General features: G+C 52.6%; 1 protein-coding gene across 6 annotated transcripts in view; it reads right to left on the bottom strand.

The window, feature by feature from the left end:
* The window catches only part of pear1 (platelet endothelial aggregation receptor 1), a 190,533-nt gene that overhangs the window by 134,795 nt on the left and 37,002 nt on the right, over positions 1–18,736 (bottom strand). For 5 of the 6 annotated variants that reach the window (XM_041181752.1, XM_041181756.1, XM_041181757.1 and 2 more), the window contains exons 2-5: positions 7,849–7,915; positions 5,069–5,176; positions 2,936–3,037; positions 1,116–1,216 (exon numbers count right to left, since the gene is read on the bottom strand). In XM_041181752.1, the coding sequence (XP_041037686.1) occupies positions 1,116–1,216; positions 2,936–3,037; positions 5,069–5,175 (310 nt within the window). In that variant the 5' untranslated portion in view covers position 5,176; positions 7,849–7,915. Of the gene's footprint in view, positions 1–1,115; positions 1,217–2,935; positions 3,038–5,068; positions 5,177–7,848; positions 7,916–12,889; positions 12,936–18,736 lie in introns of those variants that run through there. The other variant, XM_041181754.1, reaches the window with a different exon arrangement.

Raw genomic sequence — 18,736 nt, 5'->3', positions numbered from 1 at the left:
ATTTGGGAGAACTCCCGGCTTGGAGTGCTTGCCTCGTGGGAAAGTGCCCTCCAAGGTGGGACCTTCATTTCTGGAGCGTGGGTGTGGGCTGGAGTCGGAGCAGCCAAACCTGGGAAGAAGCAGAGAGGCAGCCACGGGGGCTGCTGGCTAAGAGTGGGTGGGGTGGGGGGGTGGGTGGGAGCGTTGGGGGGGTTTGTGGGGGGGGAAACGGGCTGGTTAAAAGCCCACCTCGCTGCCATGGGACTGCATCCCAGTGAAAATGAAACGCAAAAGGTCCTCCAGCACTCACCTCTCAAACCCCCTCCCCCCTCCAAACACTCCCCATGCCCTATCCACGCCACCTCATGTCCCCATCCACCTCAGGTCCCTCATGTCCCTCCGCTAAGCTCTGGCACTCCCACACCCATTGAACGGCCATACACGTCCTACAGCCGACGAACACCATAAAGTAAAGTGTTACGTGTTAAAAAAAAGCTTTGTAAAAATTCAATCCTTCGATCACTTTCTCTTACGTTGAAAGACGAGGTCTGGATCAAGTTAATAAAAGGCAATCGTCCAGGCCTTTTGCAGTTTCAAAAACCACAACCCCTTTAAACCACAACTTATGTGAACAAACATCGTGAATTGACAGCAGAGATCAGGGGGTCTGAGTTGTCAATCAAACAATGTCTCCCCCTAAGGAGCAGGCGCCTTCGTACTCGAACCACTGTCTGGCCTCTCAGCTGAGGCCTCGTTAGGTGTCTGAGCTGCCTGGCTCGAAGGTCAAAGCTCCGGGAGGTGAGTTCGACTGGCCTGGGCCTACCATGCGACGAGGCCTGTGCTCCCTGCGCAAGAAATCGGGCTCAATTTAGCGCCGGTTTGGCCTTCGACCCCTTGGCCGTGGTTGGGGGGGTGGGGCGGCTAGAATTCGGAACTCACCAGCTTTGTGAGCGGAACATCACGGGGAGGGAGATTCTGTGACCCATATCTGGTGTTGTTGAGGGGGCCAGAGGAAAGGTGGTCGAGTGACTCGACTGGGATGACCACCTGCAGCTAACGCCCATTCCCCAGCCCACAACCCACCCCCCCCCACCTTCTCCCAGGGGTGTTTCCTCCTACGGACCCTCCCTACTCACGCACGCAGATGCCCCGGCTCTCGTAGTATCCCTGGCAGCAGTGTGCTCGCTTGCGGTACTCAGTCTCCACCCCAACACGGTAGGCTACACGATAGGTGATTCTGTAATGGAAGGAGAGAGAGAGAGAGAGGCGGTTTGGTGAATAGCAGGTACTGAAAGGAGAAAGACAATAAAGAGAGAGAGAGGGGAAAAAAGAGTGTGTGTGAGAGAGAGAGAAAAAGAACAAGAGTGAATGAGAGGGAAGAAAAAGAGATCGATAGATGGAATGAGAGAGATAAAAATGAGAGAGAGAGTGTGAGAGAGTAAAAGAATGAGGGAACGAGAGACAAAGAGGAAGAAAAGATTGAGAGAGAGAGATAAAAATGAGAAAGAGAGACAAAAAGAAAGAGAGGGAATGAGAGAGAAAGGAAAGAAGGAGATTGAGAGAGAAAGGGAGAGAGGAAAAAAGAATGAGAGAGAAAGAGGAAAAAAGATTGAGAAAAAGAGGGAGATAAGAGTGAGAAAGAGAGAAAAAGAATGAGAGAAAGAGAGAAAGAGATAGATAAAAGTGAGAAAGAGAGAGAGGAGAAAAAGAACGAGAGGGGATGAGAGAGAAAGAGGCCAAAAAGAGATTGAGAAAAAGAGAGATGAAAGTGAGAGAGAAAAAGAACAAGGGTGAGAGTGAGAAAGGGAGAGATTAAAAGAGAAGGAGGAAAAAGAAAGAATGAGAGAAAGAAAGTGAGAGGAAGAGAGAAAGAGGGAGCAAAAGATCGTGAAAGAGAGACAGAGACAACCAGAGAATAGAGGGACAAAGCAAATGAAAGGCAGAGAGGAAAGAGAGAGAGAAAACGGCCGAAAGAGAGAAAGAGAGGGAAACAGAGAGAGAGAAAAATGAGCGAAGGATAGAGTGAGGAGAGAAAGAGAGAGAAGGAGAGAGAGAGAAGTAGAGAGAAGGAGAGAGAAGGAGAGAGAGAGAAGTAGAGAGAAGTAGAGAGAAGGAGAGAGAAGGAGAGAGAGAGAGGAGAGAGAGAAGGAGAGAGAGAGAAGGAGAGAGAGAGAGAAGGAGAGAGAGAGAGGAGAGAGAGAGAGAGAAGGAGAGAGAGAGAGAGAAGGAGAGAGAGAGAGAAGGAGAGAGAGAGAGAGAAGGAGGGAGAAGGAGAGAGAGAGGAGGAGAGAGAGAGAGAGAGGAGGAGAGAGAGGAGGAGAGAGAAAAAGACCAAGAGAGAGATGAGAAGAAAGAGAGAAAAAAAGAGAGAATGATTGAGAGGAAGACAAAAAGAGGGACACAAATTAAGAGCGAACGAGAGATAAAGACAGTGAGAGGAAGAGAGAGAGAAACAGAGACAATGAGAGAGAATAGGAGCGAGGGGAGTGAAAGAGAGAAAGGGCAAAGGAAGAGAGACAACTTTCATTCGCTGGCCCTTTCCAGGGCCTCATGTTGTCCCAAAGCTCTTTACAGATGCCCGAGTGTTCCTGACGTGTCGTCAGTGCTGGTAACGGAGGAACTGCACTCCCACGGCCACTGTAGGAAGAAGAGCAAGTGGGGTGGGGCTGGAGGGGGTGGAGGGGGGGGGTAGGGGGGGTAGTTCTCCCGGCCTCCTGGAAGGCAACCTTCACGCCTTCCGGCCGCTGTCGCCGGACACCCGTCCCCATCGCCACCTGGCCGTCAGCGGGATCTTGCTGTGTGCGAGTGGGCTGCCGCGTTCCCCGAGTCACAGCAGCGGCCCACGCTGGCTGTGGAGTCGCCCCGGGGCGGCGAGAGGTGGGCTGCGGGCCCAGCGCGGAGCCTCGCGAGCTAGGCCGCAGCCTGGGCTCCTCGCCGCCGGTTGCCGAGCGCTCACCTGTGGCTGGTGCAGGTGATGTGGTCCCTGGAGGGGTGGCAGGGCCCCTGGTAAGGCTCATGGCGTCGCGTCACGTAGGATTCCTGCTTGGTGACGGAGAAGCTGAGGGAAAAATAGAGAAGGGAAGAACGTTAATTGACCACGTCAGCTCTCGAGGCCTCTTCCCCAACCAGGAGGTCACTGCCAAACCTCCTTGGCGGGCGATGGTGGGCGTTGGGGGGGTGGTGGGGGGGGGTGGGGGGGGGTGGGGGGGTGGTGGGGGGGGGTGGGGGTGGTGGGGGGTGGTGGGGGGGGGGGTGCTCCCCGAGAACTGAAGATTTCTGGGCCCTTGCTGGGAGCCAGACGCCGGCTGGGGGCTGGCAAGGGAAATCGTGGAGGGCGATCGAAACATGATTTCCGGGCAGCTCTACCCCTGGGACGGAGGAGGCCATTTTGGTGGACATCCTCCCCCAGTGGGGCAGTGAGGTTTGTACGCGGCTACCCCATTGGCCGTTGGAAGGCCGGAGGAGGATGGCCGATGGGCGCGAGGCCAGGGGTCGTGACCCCCCCCCCCCCCCCCCCCCCCCCGCAGAGGGGGGGGTGGAGGGGGCGGGGGGTCAGGGGTCCAATCGCAGTTGGCGGCCCCAACCTCGAGGGTGGGTGGCGCACTCCGTCGAGTTGGCACCTCCTGTGGGGCGCCAGGTTCCCAACCTGGGTCCGGCGACCCGCTGCTCCAACCCTCAACTTGTCTTGTCATCCCCTCCCCCACGCTTCCCCACCCCCCCTCCCCCGCCCAACACCCACCCCCCACACCCTCCTCCGCCCAACACCCACCCCCCCACACCCTCCTCCGCCCAACACTCCCACCCCAACCCCAACCCCCCGCACACCCCCCTCCCCCGCCCAGCCCCCACACCCCCTACCCCCCTCCCCCGACCAACACTCCCGCGACCAACCCCACCCCCCCGCACAACCCCCCTCCCCCGACCAACCCTCCCCCCACAACCCCAATCCCCCGCACACCCCCCCTCCCCTGACCAACACCCACCCCCCCCACACCCTCCCCGCCAACACTTCCACCCCAACCCCAACCCCCGCAGAGCCCCCTCCCCCGCCCAACCCCCACACCCCCCCTACCCCCCTCCCCCGACCAAGCTCCCCCCACAAACCCTCCCCCGCACACCCCCCTCCCCCACCCACCCCCACCCCCCACCCCCTCCTCCGCCCCCCACACCTCCCACCCCCCCCCACCTCCGCCCCCCCCCCGCCCCACCCAACCCCCCACACCCCCCCCCCCCCCCCCAACCCCCACCCCCCACACCCCCCCCTCCTCCCCGCCCAACCCCCCACCCCCCCACCCCCCACCCCCACCCCTCCCCGCCAACCCCACCCCCCCCCCCCCTCCCCCCCCCCCCCCCCACCCCAGCCCCCCCACCCCCCCCCCCCAACCCCCTCCCCCGCCCAACCCCCACACCCCCCGCCCAACCCCAAACCCCCCCCACCCCCCTCCCCCACACAACCCTCCCACCCCAACCCCAACACCCCCGCACAGCCCCCCCCCCACCCAACCCCAACCCCCCACCCCCCACCCCCTCCCCCGACCAACCCCAAACCCCCGCACACCCCCCTCCCCCACCCAACCCTCCCACCCCAACCCCAACACCCGCACAGCCCCCTCCCCCCGCCCAACACCCACCCCCCCACCCCCCTCCCCCGCCCAACACTCCCACCCCAACCCCAACCCCCCGCACACCCCCCTCCCCCCGCCCAACCCCCACCCCCCCCACTCCCTCCCCGCCCAACCCCCACCCCCCCCCACTCCCTCCCCGCCCAACACTCCCACCCCAACCCCAACCCCCCCGCACACCCCCCTCCCCCGCCCCAACCCCCACCCCCCCACCCCCTCCACCGCCAAACTCACCCCCCCTTCCCCACCCACCTCCCCCACCCACCCCCCCCACCCCCCTCCCCCACCCAACCCCCCCCCCCCCCACCCCCCTCCCCCGCCCAACGCCCCCCCCCCCAACCCCAACCCCCCTGCACACCCCCCTCCCCCAACCACCCGCCCCCCCCAACCCCCGGGACCTCCAATTCACCGCACCACTCCCCCCTCCCCCACACTGTCGTACTGTCCCGTCCGCGTTAACCTCTTACCTCTCCCAGTGGCTGCACACGTTGGGGTCACTGGGGTTCAAAGGGCAGGCCAGTTGGAGCAAACTGGCCAACAGGACGATCCCCGGGAGAGTCGAGCTCAGCTTCATCCTGGAGTGAAACACAGGCGAGAAATATCAGCACAGCTTCTCTCGAAAGTGGGGGAAAAAACATCCATAGAATTCAGACCGATCTGTCTGAGGGTCTCTTTGTCTGCATATGTCTGTCTGTCTATGTCTGTCTGCGTGCATCTGTCTGCGTATCAATTTTTTTCAAGGTCATTTGTTCCCGGGATGTGGGTGTCGCTGGCCGGGCCCAGCATTGATCGCCCATCCCTAATTGCCCCTTGAGAAGGTGGTGGGTGAGCTGCCTTCTTGAGCCGCTGCAGTCCCTGTGGTGTAGGTACACCCACCGTGCTGTTAGGGAGGGAGTTCCAGGATTTGGACCCAGCGACAGTGAAGGAACGGCAGGTAACCATTGACCAGAAACTGAACTGGACCAGCCATATAAATACTGTGGCTACAAGAGCAGGTCAGAGGCTGGGAATCCTGCAGTGAGTAACTCACCTCCTGACTCCCCAAAGCCTGTCCACCATCTACAAGGCACAAGTCAGGAGTGGGATGGAATACTCCCCACTTGCCTGGATGAGTGCAGCTCCCACAACACTCAAGAAGCTCGACACCATCCAGGACAAAGCAGCCCCGCTTGATCGGCACCCCATCCACAAACACTCACTCCCTCCACCACCGACGCACAGTAGCAGCAGTGTGTGTACCATCTACAAGATGCACTGCAGCAACTCACCAAGGCTCCTTAGACAGCACCTTCCAAACCCACGACCGCTACCATCTAGAAGGACAAGGGCAGCAGACACATGGGGAACACGACCACCTGGAAGTTCCCCTCCAAGTCACTCACCATCCTGACTTGGAAATACATCACTGTTCCTTCAGTGTTGCTAGGTTACAGAGATAGGGAGGGGTGTAGGGGCTGGAGGAGGTTACAGAGATAGGGAGGGGTATAGGGGCTGGAAGAGGTTACAGAGATAGGGAGGGGTGTAGGGGCTGGAGGAGGTTACAGAGATAGGGAGGGTTGCAGGGACTGTGGTAGATTACAGAGATAGTGAGGGGTGTAGGTGCTGGAGGATGTTACAGAGATAGGGAGGGGTGTAGGGACTGGAGGAGGTTACAGAGATAGGGAGGGGTGTAGGGACTGGAGGAGGTTACAGAGATAGGGAGGGGTGTAGGGGCTGGAGGAGGTTACAGAAATTGGGAGGGGTGTAGGGGCTGGAGAATGTTACAGAGATAGGGAGGGTTGTAGGGGCTGGAGGAGGTTAGAGAGATAGGGTGGTGTGTAGAGGGCTGGAAGAGGTTACAGAGATAGGGAGGGGTTTAGGGGCTGGAGGAGGTTACAGAGATAGGGAGGGGTGTAGGGGCTGGAGGAGGTTACAGAGATAGGGAGGGGTGTAGGGGCTGGAGGAGGTTACAGAGATAGGGAGGGGTTTAGGGGCTGGAGGAGGTTACAGAGATAGGGAGGGTTGTAGGGGCTGGAGGAGGTTACAGAGATAGGGAGGGGTGTAGAGGGCTGGAAGAGGTTACAGAGATAGGGAGGGGTGTAGAGGGCTGGAAGAGGTTACAGAGATAGGGAGGGGTGTAGGTGCTGGGGAAGGTTACAGAGATAGGGAGGGGTGTAGGGGCTGGAGGAGGTTACAGAGATAGGGAGGGCTGTAGAGGGCTGGAGGGGGGTTACAGAGATAGGGAGGTGTGTAGGGGCTGGAGGAGGTTACAGAGATAGGGAGGGGTGTAGGGACTGGAGCAGGTTACAGAGATAGGGAGGGGTGTAGAGGGCTGGAGGAGGTTACAGAGATAGGGAGGGTGTAGGGGCTGGAGGGGTTTACAGACATATGGAGGGTTTAGGGGCTGGAGGGGATTACAGAGATAGGGAGGGGTGTAGGAGCTGGAGGAGGTTACAGAGATATGGAGGGGCTGGAGGAGTTTGCAGAGATAGGGAGGGAGTATGGGCTGGAGGAGGTTACAGAGATAGGGAGGGGTGTAGGGGCTGGAGGAGGTTACAGAGATATGGAGGGGCTGGAGGAAGTTACAGAGATAGGGAGGGGTGTAGGGGCTGGAGGAGGTTACAGAGATAGGGAGGGGTGTAGGGGCTGGAGGAGGTTACAGAGATATGGAGGGGCTGGAGGAAGTTACAGAGATAGGGAGGGGTGTAGGGGCTGGAGGAGGTTACAGAGATAGGGAGGGGTGTAGGGGCTGGAGGAGGTTACAGAGATAGGGAGGGGTGTAGAGGGCTGGAGGGGGGTTACAGAGATAGGGAGGGCTGTAGAGGGCTGGAGGAGGTTACAGAGATAGGGAGGGGTGTAGAGGGCTGGAGGGGGGTTACAGAGATAGGGAGGGGTGTAGGGGCTGGAGGAGGTTACAGAGATAGGGAGGGGTGTAGAGGCTGGAGGGGGGTTACAGAGATAGGGAGGGGTGTAGGGGCTGGAGGAGGTTACAGAGATAGGGAGGGGTGTAGGGGATGGAGGAGGTTACAGAGATAGGGAGGGGTGTAGAGGCTGGAGGGGGGTTACAGAGATAGGGAGGGGTGTAGGGGCTGGAGGAGGTTACAGAGATAGGGAGGGGTGTAGGGGATGGAGGAGGTTACAGAGATAGGGGAGACCCTGGAGCGATTTGGAAACAATGGTGAGAATTTGAAGCTGGAGTAGTTGGTGGGCTGGTGGACAGTGTGGGTGAGTGAACACAGGGGGATTTCCTCCACAGGTTTTGACTCACCTATCGCTGTTGTGTTGGCTGCTCGCTCTCCCAACTATTCCCAGTTTGGTGCGTGGCCGTTGGGGCTCTGTATGGGAAAGAGAAGAGAGAGGATGGCGTGTGGAAACAGGATGCACACAGAGCTGTCTATAGTTTTGCCAGTTCCCTGCTGTCCAGATAAGATAGTTTGTCTGCTTCCCTCTGTCACTGAGCCAATCAGAATCAAATCCCCAGCTCTACAACCTCCTATTCCTCCTCGTGACATCACCGTTTCTCCAATTATATAGCCATGACTGCATAAAGGATGTCATTCAGCCCACTGAGTCCATGCTGGCCCTCTGTACCCCAACCCAGTCAGCCCCATTCCCCCCCTCTCTCTCCCCGTCCCACTGCGAGTTTACTTCCCTCGAGTGTGCGTCCAATTCCCTTTTGAAATCGTTCATCGTCTCCCCTTCCACCCCCCACCGACCTCGTGGGCAGCGAGCTCCAGGTCGTCACCTCTCGCTGGGTAAAAAATTTCTACCTCACATCCCACTGTCCCCCCGCCCAAAACCTTAAATCTGTGTCCCCCTCCCCCAAGTCCTTGTACCATCAGCCGATGGGAACAGCTTTCCTTCCTCTCCCTTATCCAAACCTGTCACCATCTTGTTCCCCTCGATCAAATCTCCCCCTCCATCTCCTTCGCTCCAAGAGGAACAATCCCAACTTCTCCGATCGAACCCTGTCGCTAAAACCCCCTCCTCCCTGGACAACCATTGGCGGCCGTGCCTACAGCTGCCTGGGGCCCTAAGCTCTGGAACTACCTCCTTAAACACACATATATATAATATATATCTCTCTCTCTTGCTGCTTTACTACATCAGAGGTGCTATATCAATGCAGGTCGTTGTTGTTGATGCTTTCGTTTGCTGGTGAATTAAGCACCTTGGGGATGTTAAGGGTGCCAATAAGTTGTTTTGGGGCAGTGGATCTGTCCTGGGTCTCTCACAGCTCTCGGGAAGGACAGGTTATGAGGGGTGAGGAAGGATTGAGGCTGGTCTTGTGCCAAGACAATTAGACAGGAACACGGCAAAGTATTTAAACCTGGAATAGTGGGAGCCAGGAAGCAACCAGCATTATTGCCCATCCCTAACTGCCCTTGTTCAGAGGGCATTTAAGAGTCAACCACGTGGCTGTGGGTCTGGAGTCACATGCAGGCCAGACCGGGTAAGGAGGGCAGATTTCCCTCCTGATAGGGGTATTAGTGACCCAGATGGGGTTTTTAACAACAATCAATGGTTTCCTGATTATCATTAGACTTCTAATTCCAGATTTTTACTGAATTCAGATTTCACCATCTATCGGGGTAAGATCGAACCCGAGTCCCCAAAGAATTACCCTGGGTCTCTGCAATACCAGTCCAGTGACAATATCACTATGCCACCACCGCCTCCTCTAATATACCTGTCCCTAATATCACAGTTATAGATTGGTGTTGAGCTGCTGTGAGGTGTCTGGGGCTTGTTTGGAGGTTAAAGTTGCTATAGAAATGCAGGAGGTTTAAGTAGAGGCCGCTCTGACTGTCTGACAATCTCTATCTAACTGTTTATAATAATGTTATGGGGAAAAACTGGTAGCGGGCTGAGAATCAGGCTGGGGGAATAATAATGGGGAACCAGGAAATGACAGAGGAGTTGAATAAATACTTTGCTTCAGTCTTCACAGTAGAAGACACTAATAGCATTCCAAAAATACTAAATCAAGGGGCAAAAGACGGGGAGGAAATAAATACAATAACTATTGCCAGAGAAAAAGTACTAGGGAAACTAACGGGGCTGATAGGCCGATAAGTCTCCTGGACCCGATGGGTTGCATCCCAGGATATTAAAGGAAGTAACTACAGAGATAGTGGATGCACTGGTAGTAATCTTACAATAAACCTTAGATTCTGGAAAAGTCCAAGAGCGGCCAATGTAACACCCTTATTCAAAAAGGGAGGGAGACAAGAAACAGTTAACTGTAGACCAGTTAGCTTAACATCTGTCACTGGGAAAATGTTTATTATAAAGGATGTAATAGCAGAGCATTTAGAGTTACATAATCTAATCAAACAGAGTCAGCATGGCTTCATGAAGGGGAAATCATGCTTGACAAATTTATTAGAATTCTTTGAGGAGGTAACAAGCAGGATAGATAAAGGGGAACCAGTAGATGTAATATATTTGGATTTCCAAAAGGCACTTGATAAAGTACCGCACATAAAGCTACTTAATAATAAGAGCCCATGTTGTTGGGGGTAGTATATTAGCATGGGTAGAGGATTGACTAACTAATAGAAGACAGAGAGTTGGGATAAGGGGGGGCATTTTCAGGGTGGCAACTTGTAACTAGTGGGGTGCCACATGGATCAGTGCTGGGACCACAATTATTTACAATATATATTACTGACTCAGATGAGGGAAGTGAATGTACTATCGGCAAGTTTGCGGATGATACAAAGATAGATGAGAAGGCAAGTGGTGAGATAGACACAAGGAGTCTACAGAGGGATATGGACAGGTTCAGTGAGGGGTCAAAAAGTGACAGATGGAATATAATGTGAGGTTATGCACTTTGGCAGGGAGAATAGAGGAGCTGGATATTATTTAAATGGAGAAAGACTGTAGAAAGCTGCAGCACAGAGGGATTTGGGGGTCCTCGTGCATGAATCACAAAAAGCTAACACACAAGTTCAACAGGTAATAGGGAAGGCAAATGGAATGTTGGCCTTTATTTCAAAGGGAATGGAGTATAAAAATAGGGAAATCTTGCTAAAACTATACAAGGCACTAGTTAGACCACACCTAGAATGCTGTGAACAGTTTTGGTTCCCTTATCTAAGGAAAGATATCCTGGCATTGGAGGCAGTCCAGAGAAGGTTCACTAGGTTGACCCCGGGTATGGAGGGATTTTCTAATGAGGAGAGGTTGAGTAGGTTGGGCCTGTACTCATTGGAGTTTAGAAGAATGAGAAGCGACCTTATTGAAACATATAAGATTCTTAGGGGGCTTGACAGGGTGGATGCTGAGAGGTTGTTTCTCCTTGTGGGAAAGTCTAGGACCAGAGGGCATAATCTCAGAGTGAGGCATTATTTAAGACAGAGATGAGGAGGAATTTCTTCTCTCAGAGGGTAGTCAATCTGTGGAATTCTTTACCGCAGAGGGCTGAAGAGGCTGGGCTATTTAGGATATTCAAGACTGAGATAGACAGATTTTTAATCAGTAAGGGAATCAAGGGAAAAGGCAGGAAAGTGGAGGGGAATTATCAAATCAGCCATGATCTCACTGAATGGCGGAGCAGTCCCAATGAGCTGAATGGCCTACTCCTGCTCCTACGTCTTATGGTCTTATGGTGATTGGGACTAACTCTTTCAAAGATCCAGCATAGGCATGATGGACAGAATGGCCTCCATGAGGTAGGAGCACAGGTTTTACCCACTGTACTTCCTGGGTCACACTTCCTTCCATCATACGGTCAGAAGTGGGGAGGTTCGCTGATGATTACACAATGTTCAGCACCATTCACAACTCCTCAGATACTGAAGCAGTCCGTGTCCAAATGCAGCAAGATCTGGACAATATCCAGGCTTGGGGCTGACAAGTGGCAAATAACATTCACACCACACAAGTGTCAGGCAATGACTATCTCTAACAAGAGAGAATCCAACCATCGTCCCTTGACGTTCAATGGTATTACTATCACTGAATCCACCACGAGAGTGGGGGATTATGAGATTGTGTGTGTGGGTTTGTGTGTGTGTATGTGTGTGAGAGTGTATGAGTGAGTGAGTATGTGTGTGTGAGAGTGAGAGAGAGTGTGTGTGTGTGAGTGATTGAGTGCTTATACGAGAGTGAGTGAGTGAGTGTGAGAGTGTGTGTGTGTGTAAATGTGTGTGAGTGTGTGTGTGTGTGTGTGTGTGTGAGAGTGAGTGAGAGTGTGTGTGAGAGTGTGTGTGTGTGTAAATGGGTGTGAGTGTGTGTGTGTGTGTGTGTGTGTGTGAGAGTGAGTGAGAGTGTGTGTGAGAGTGTGTGTGTGTGTGTGTGAATGTGTGTGTGTGTGAATGTGTGTGTGAGTGTGAGTGTGTGTGAGTGTGTGAGTGTGTGAATGTGTGAGTGTGTGAGTGTGAGTGTGTGAGTGTGTGTGTGAGAGTGTGTGTGTGAGTGTGTGAATGTGTGAGTGTGTGAGTGTGAGTGTAAAAGCTAAATGATCCTTCCTGTTTAGAGAAGGGATCCAACACCAGCCTCTGGGAAATAAATTACATTCCAAATGATTCTTCAAAAGAATCTCCAGAGAATTGAAGAATTTCCGTTGTCGATGCTTGGATTTTCCTCAAGTGCGGTTTGCAGTGACATCAAACTCTGTAACTTTTAAACAATGTATTCATTCACAGGACGTGGGGGTCACTGGGCCGGGCCTGGCGTTCATTACCCGTCCCTAATTGCCCCCTTGAGAAGGTGGGGGTGAGCTGCCTTCTTGAGCCACTGCAGTCCCTGTGGTGTAGGTACACCCACCGTGCTGTTAGGGAGAGAGTTCCAGGATTTGGACCCAGCGACTGTATAAATGGTAGATTTAAATCTACCACCCCTTAGCCTAAAACTATGGCCTCTCATTCTAGAATGCCCCACAAGGGGAAACATCTGCTCCACGTCAACTTTGTCCATCCCCTTTAGCATCTTATACCTCAATTAGATCTCCTCTCAACCTTCTAAACTCGAGCGAGTATAGGCCTAAACTGCTCAATCTCTCCTCATAAGACAAAGCCCTGCATCTCTGGAATCAATCTAGTGAACCCCCTCTGAACAGCCTGCAGTGTTTGTGGGATCCTGCTGTGCGCCACTCGGTTGCCACGTCCCCCTGAACTTTGCAACGCTTGGAAAGTGCTTCACTGGCTGGAAAGCACCTTGGGGTGGGGGGGGGAGTGGGGGGGGGGGGGGCGGGTGGGGGGAGGAGTTGTGGGGCAGGGGTCCTTCAGGTGTTAAAAGAAACGCAAGTGGCCTCATTTCGCCGAGCGTGGCGCAGGCCACGTGCCCGACGGGTCACGTACCGAACCATCCTACCCCACGAGAGGGGAACACAGGAGACCGATTCGCTTTTACTGCCCCTGAAAATGTCGCCGAAGCATCACGGTTTCAGGAGGAGCTGAGGCCTAGTGCAGAGGCCTAGACGTCCGTGCCTCTTTATCACCTCCTGTGTCCCGAGACTGAACTGTGGAAGAGTTGGCAATCGAGCGGGCGCTTCAGGAGGGGAGACACCGGGCGCAGGACGGGGGAGCAATCATTGATGTTTCCAAAATTCCTCGAGTAGGGATGTGTTCGGGAACAAAGCCCCACGTACGTCAACCCTAATTCCCATCCCATTTCACCATTTTTACCTTGGCCGTTGCTGAAAAGGAAGACATGTCATCAAAGCTTTTCACCTTGCCCTCCTCAGAACAAACACTAATTTCAAACTCTCACAACAATTTATACTACAGGAGAAAAGGGCGCTGACTGGTTGGCAAGTTGACTCTGATTGGCTGAGGTGTTGCCATGGGGAAAGTGGTGCAGAATTATAGGCTCCCCAAGCTCCTGGGTAATTGAAAAAAAGTGCAAAGCTTTAACATATTCCTAATGTTTGCGGAGAATGGGTCCCTGTGCATGAATGAACATCACTTCTGGCAAGTGTAAATGAGCGAAGTTATGATCTCAGCTGATTGGTTGTTAGTGTAGTTATTAGCACACTCAGTATTGTTTCAGGGAGTACAGCTCAATCGTGGAATCACATCTAACTGTGCACATCTGTTTTGGGTTTTGTAAGTGTGGGCCGGTTCAGTACAGTCTGTACCCTATTTATCTTCAGGCTGAGTGTGTGACTCTGTCTCTCTCTCTCCCTGTCCATCTATCTCTCTCTCTCCCTCTCTGTCCATCTGTCTCTCTCTATCCCTCTGTCTCTCTCTCTCTATCTGTCCCTCTGTTTGTCCCTCTCTATCTGTCCCTCTCTCTCCCTCTGACCCTCTGTCTCTCTCTCTCTCTGTCTGTCCCTCTGTTTGTCGCTCTCTATCTGTCCCTCTGTTTGTTTCTCTCTATCTGTCCCTCTGTTTGTCCCTTTCTATCTGTCCCTCTCTCTCTCTGACCCTCAGTCTCTCTCTCTCTCCCTGTCTGTTCCTCTGTTTGTCGCTCTCTATCTGTCCCTCTGTTTGTTTCTCTCTATCTGTCCCTCTGATTCTCTCTCTCTATCTGTCCCTCTCTCTCTCTGAGCCTTTGTCTCTCTCTCTCTCCCTGTCGGTCCCTCTGTTTGTCTCTCTCTATCTGTCCCTCTGTCTGTCTCTCTCTCCCCCTCTGTCTCTCTCTCTCTCTGACCCTCTGTCTCTCTCTCTCTATCTGTCCTCTGATTCTCTCTCTTGCTGTCCCTCTACCTTTCTCTCTCTCTCTGTCCCTTTCTCTCTCTGTCCCTCTCGCTCTCTGTCCCTCTCTGTCTCTCTCTCTCCCTGTCTGTCTCTCTGTCCCTGTCCCTGGCGCTCTCTGTCCCTAGCGCTCTCTCTGTCTCTCATTCTCTCTGTCTTGCTCTCTCTGTCCCTCGCTCTCTCTGTCTTACTTTCTCTGTCCCTCGCTCTCTCTGTCCCTCAATCTCTCTATCTCCTGCTGTCTCTATCTCGCGCTCTCTCTATCTCGTGCTCTCTCTGTCCCTCTCTCTCTCTCGCACTCTCTCTGTCTCTTCATTATTTCTGTTATTATATCTTCTATCTGCCTTCCTTGCATACTAGGCCTCAAGCCTGAGGCCTTATCAGTATGGGATTGACATCTCAGCCTGACCATGGTACAAAATGGTGGGTCAACATGTTGTACCATTGTTGCCCAGGGAGCAACCTCCCTGACCCCACCGTTGCCAGTCACCCTCCACCCTCTCGGTCCTCCTCAGAAGGAGAGTTTTGTTCATGAGGGTCAGGGTTAGCTGCAGGATGAACACGTCATCCATCCCCCTGTCGCTGGGCCCACTCCTGTGAATAATTCAGTGACAGCCTGCATTCAGATAGCACCTTTAATATTGACAACTGTGGTGAGGTGCCTCACAAGAGGATAAAAAGGAGACCTGGAAGAGACAGCAAGAATGTCCGACCATTCAGTTAGGAAGGTAAATGGTTTGTGGGCCTTTATTACAGGGGCCGGGGTACAAGAAGGAAGAAGCCTTGCTCCAGTTGTACAGGGTGTTGGTGAGACCACATCTGGAATACTGTGTGAGGTTTTGGTCTCCACATTTAGGGAAGGATATCCTTGTATTGGAGGTGGTACAGTGAAGGGTCACTAGATTGGTCCCTGGGATGAGGGGGATGTCCTACGACGAGGGGCTGAGTAAATTGGATTTATATTCTCTGGAGTTTAGAAGAATGAGAGATGATCTGATTGAAACCTACAAGATCCTGAAGGGGTTTGACAGGGTGGGCGCTGAGAGATTGTTTCCACTGGTCGGAGAATCTAAAACACGGGGGTCCAGTCTCAGGATAAGGGGCTGATCATTTAGGACTGAGATGAGGAGAAAGGGTGGTGAATCTTTGGAATTCTCGACCCCAGAGGGTTGTGGATGCTCCATTGTTGAATATATTTACGGCTGGGATAGACAGATCTCTCTGAATCGACGGGTATGGGGAGCGGGTGGGAAAGTTGAAGCCCAAGGTCAGCCATGATTGTACTGAATGGGGGAACAGGCTCGATGGGCTGAATGGCCTAATCCTGCTCCTACTTCTTATATTCTTGATTTCCTCCCTAAACCTCTCCCTCTCTCTTTCCGCCTTTAAGATGCTCCTTAAAACCAACCGCTTCGGCAGAGATCTTGGTCGCCTGTCTCAAATATCTCATGTGGTCTGGGGTTGAATTTTGTCAGGTAAAGGTCCAGTGAAGCACTTTCTTAATTCACTGATGCTACAGGCGCTGTGTAAATGCAGGATGTTGCTCAGAGGGAGGTCTGGGTGTGTTTGCGGATCTACCTCTGAGGAGAAAGTTATGACAAACATAATCTTTCCTCACAAGCAAAGATCACAAGCAAACCAAATACCCATCCACAAAAATACAGGATATTAATACTGTGGAGAGAGAGACAAAATAATACAAACAGGCAGGACAGGTACAGCACAGGGTTAGATACAGGATAAAACACCCTCTACACTGTCCCCATCAAACGCTCCCAGGACAGGTACAGCACGGGGTTAGGTACAGAGTAAATCTCCCTCTACACGGTCCCCATCAAACACTCCCAGGACAGGTACAGCACGGGGTTAGGTACAGAGTAAAGTTCCTTCTACACTGTCCCCATCAAACACTCCCAGGACAGGTACAGCACAGGGTTAGATACAGAGTAAAGCTCCCTCTACACGGTCCCCATCAAACACTCCCAGGACAGGTACAGCACGGGGTTAGGTACAGAGTAAATCTCCCTCTACACGGTCCCCATCAAACACTCCCAGGACAGGTACAGCACGGGGTTAGATACAGAGTAAAGTTCCTTCTACACTGTCCCCATCAAACACTCCCAGGACAGGTACAGCACAGGGTTAGATACAGAGTAAAGCTCCCTCTACACTGTCCCCATCAAACATTCCCAGGACAGGTACAGCACGGGGCTAGATACAGAGTAAAGCTCCCTGTGCGCTGTGTTTGAAGACATCTCACCAACTCTGTCTGAAGTGTAATTAGGGCCGGGATGTAAATTCTAGTCACAGCAGCAATGCCCACATCCTGTGAAATGCTGGAAAAGTCTAATCCGAAACTCGCGTCCTAAATCTAAATGAAGGAAACTACGAAGGGATGAGGTGTGAGTGAGCAAAGATAAATTGGGGAACTTTATTAAAGGATATGATGGTGGATCGGCAATGACTAATATTTCAGGAATGAATGTGTGAATTGCAACACTTACACATTCCTGTCTGGCACAAAAACAGAACAGGAAAAGCAGCCCAACCATGGATAACAAAGCAAATTATGGATTATATTAGATCCAAAGAGGAGTCATATAAATTTCCTAGAAAAAGTAGCAAGCCTGAGGATTGGGAGCTGCTTAGAATTCAGCAAAGGTGGACCAAGAGATTGATTAAGAGGGGATAAATGGAGTATGAGGAGAGTAAACTTGCAAGGAACATAAAAATGCTGTAAAAGCTTCTATAATTATGTAAAAAGAAAGATTAGTGAAGGCAAATATAGGTCCCTTACAGTCCAAAGGGGGTGAATTTATAATAGAGAACAAGGAAATGGCAGAGCAATTAAACAGCTACTTTAGTTCTGTCTTCATGGAGGAAGACACAAATAACTTCCCAGAAGTAAAAGGGAACCAAGGGTCTAGTGAGCAGGAGGAATTGAAGGAAATTAGTAATATTAAAACAGGAGGGCTGGAGAAATTAATGGGACTGAAAGCCGATAAATCCCCAATGCCCGATAATCCACATCCCAGGGTACTAAAGGAGGTGGCCGTGAAAATAGTGGATGTGTTGGTTGTCATCTTCCGAAATTCTGTAAATTCTGGCACAGTCCCAGCAGATCGGAGGGTGGTAACTGTAACCACACTATTTAAAAAAGGAGGGAGAGAGAAAACAGTGAATTATAAGCCAGTTAGCCTAGCATCAGTGGTAGGGAAAATGCTACAGTCTATTACAAAGGATGTGATAACAGGACACTTAGAAAATATCAATGGGATTAGACAAAGTCAATATCCATTTATGAAAGGAAAATCATGTTTGACAAGCCCACTGGAGTTTTTTGAGGACATAATTAGCAGAATAGACAAGGGAGAACCAGTAGATGTGGTAAATTTAGATTTTCAGAAAACCTTTGGTAAAGTCCCACATAAGAGGTTAGTGTGAAAAATTAAAGTACATGGAATTGGTGTTAGATACAGAGTAAAGTTCCCTCTACACTGTCCCCATCAAACACTCCCAGGACAGGTACAACACGGGGTTAGATACAGAGTAAAGTTCCCTCTACACTGTCCCCATCAAACACTCCCAGGACAGGTACAGCACGGGGTTAGATACAGAGTAAAGTTCCCTCTACACTGTCCCCATCAAACACTCCCAGGACAGGTACAGCACGGGGTTAGATACAGAGTAAAGCTCCATCATCCCGGTCAGACTCTGTGTTGCTGTCCTGGACATTGCGATGTCAGAAGCCTGTTCTCACTAGGCCCTGTTGCTCTGTGAAAACTCCCACGCTGTCATTCTGGGGCCCCTGACAATTATTTGAAGGATTGCTCGAGGCAAGTGTAGAGAAGGCTGGGCCTGGGATCTGGAGCTAATCAGCCAGCGCATTCGGAGTTTATTAAGGGATGAAAAGCACCCCCTGCACACTTTAACCCAACCCCACTTCGTCCGGGTGAGTTCAGCATTGAGGAATGACATCAATCTGGAGGCCGGGAAATTGTCACACACGCCCGGGGGGTGTGGGGGGGGGCGGCTGATATCTGTGTGGGAACGGTTATGTTAGTGGCCTAATGTTGAAAAAGAGGATGTACTCTCGTCTCCAGGTGAGAGGGCCAAATGCTTCATTCCGCACGTTTGCTAAGTGTACGACCATATAACTCACAGCCCCGCGGCTAGACCAGAGGGAGCACCCACTCCGTCTCCCCCTGCGCGCCTTTGATATCAGGAGGGTCACTCTCTCTCTCTATCGCTTCTGAGGCCGAAGGCCGTGGGCACGAGGCCTGCGCCCCCTCCCCCACTCCGAGGCTCGATACTGCAGGCCGTCGATCCTGAGGGAGTGCCGCAATCTCCCTTTCGGAGGAGAGCGTGCGCCCTCCTGGTTGCCAGGATACGACGTCCCAGCCTCTATTGGGACAGACCGTAGTGGAGGTGCTCCCTGGTTGTCCTGGGGCCTAATATTTACCCCTCAACCGGGCAGTCAGATACACGGGGTTGATGCTCAGAGGCCAC

The sequence above is a fragment of the Carcharodon carcharias genome (genome assembly GCF_017639515.1).
Source record: "Carcharodon carcharias isolate sCarCar2 chromosome 36 unlocalized genomic scaffold, sCarCar2.pri SUPER_36_unloc_2, whole genome shotgun sequence".
Taxonomy (NCBI): domain Eukaryota; kingdom Metazoa; phylum Chordata; class Chondrichthyes; order Lamniformes; family Lamnidae; genus Carcharodon; species Carcharodon carcharias.
The sequence above is the reverse complement of the archived record's forward strand: the minus strand, read 5'-3'. Positions and strand labels throughout refer to the sequence as shown.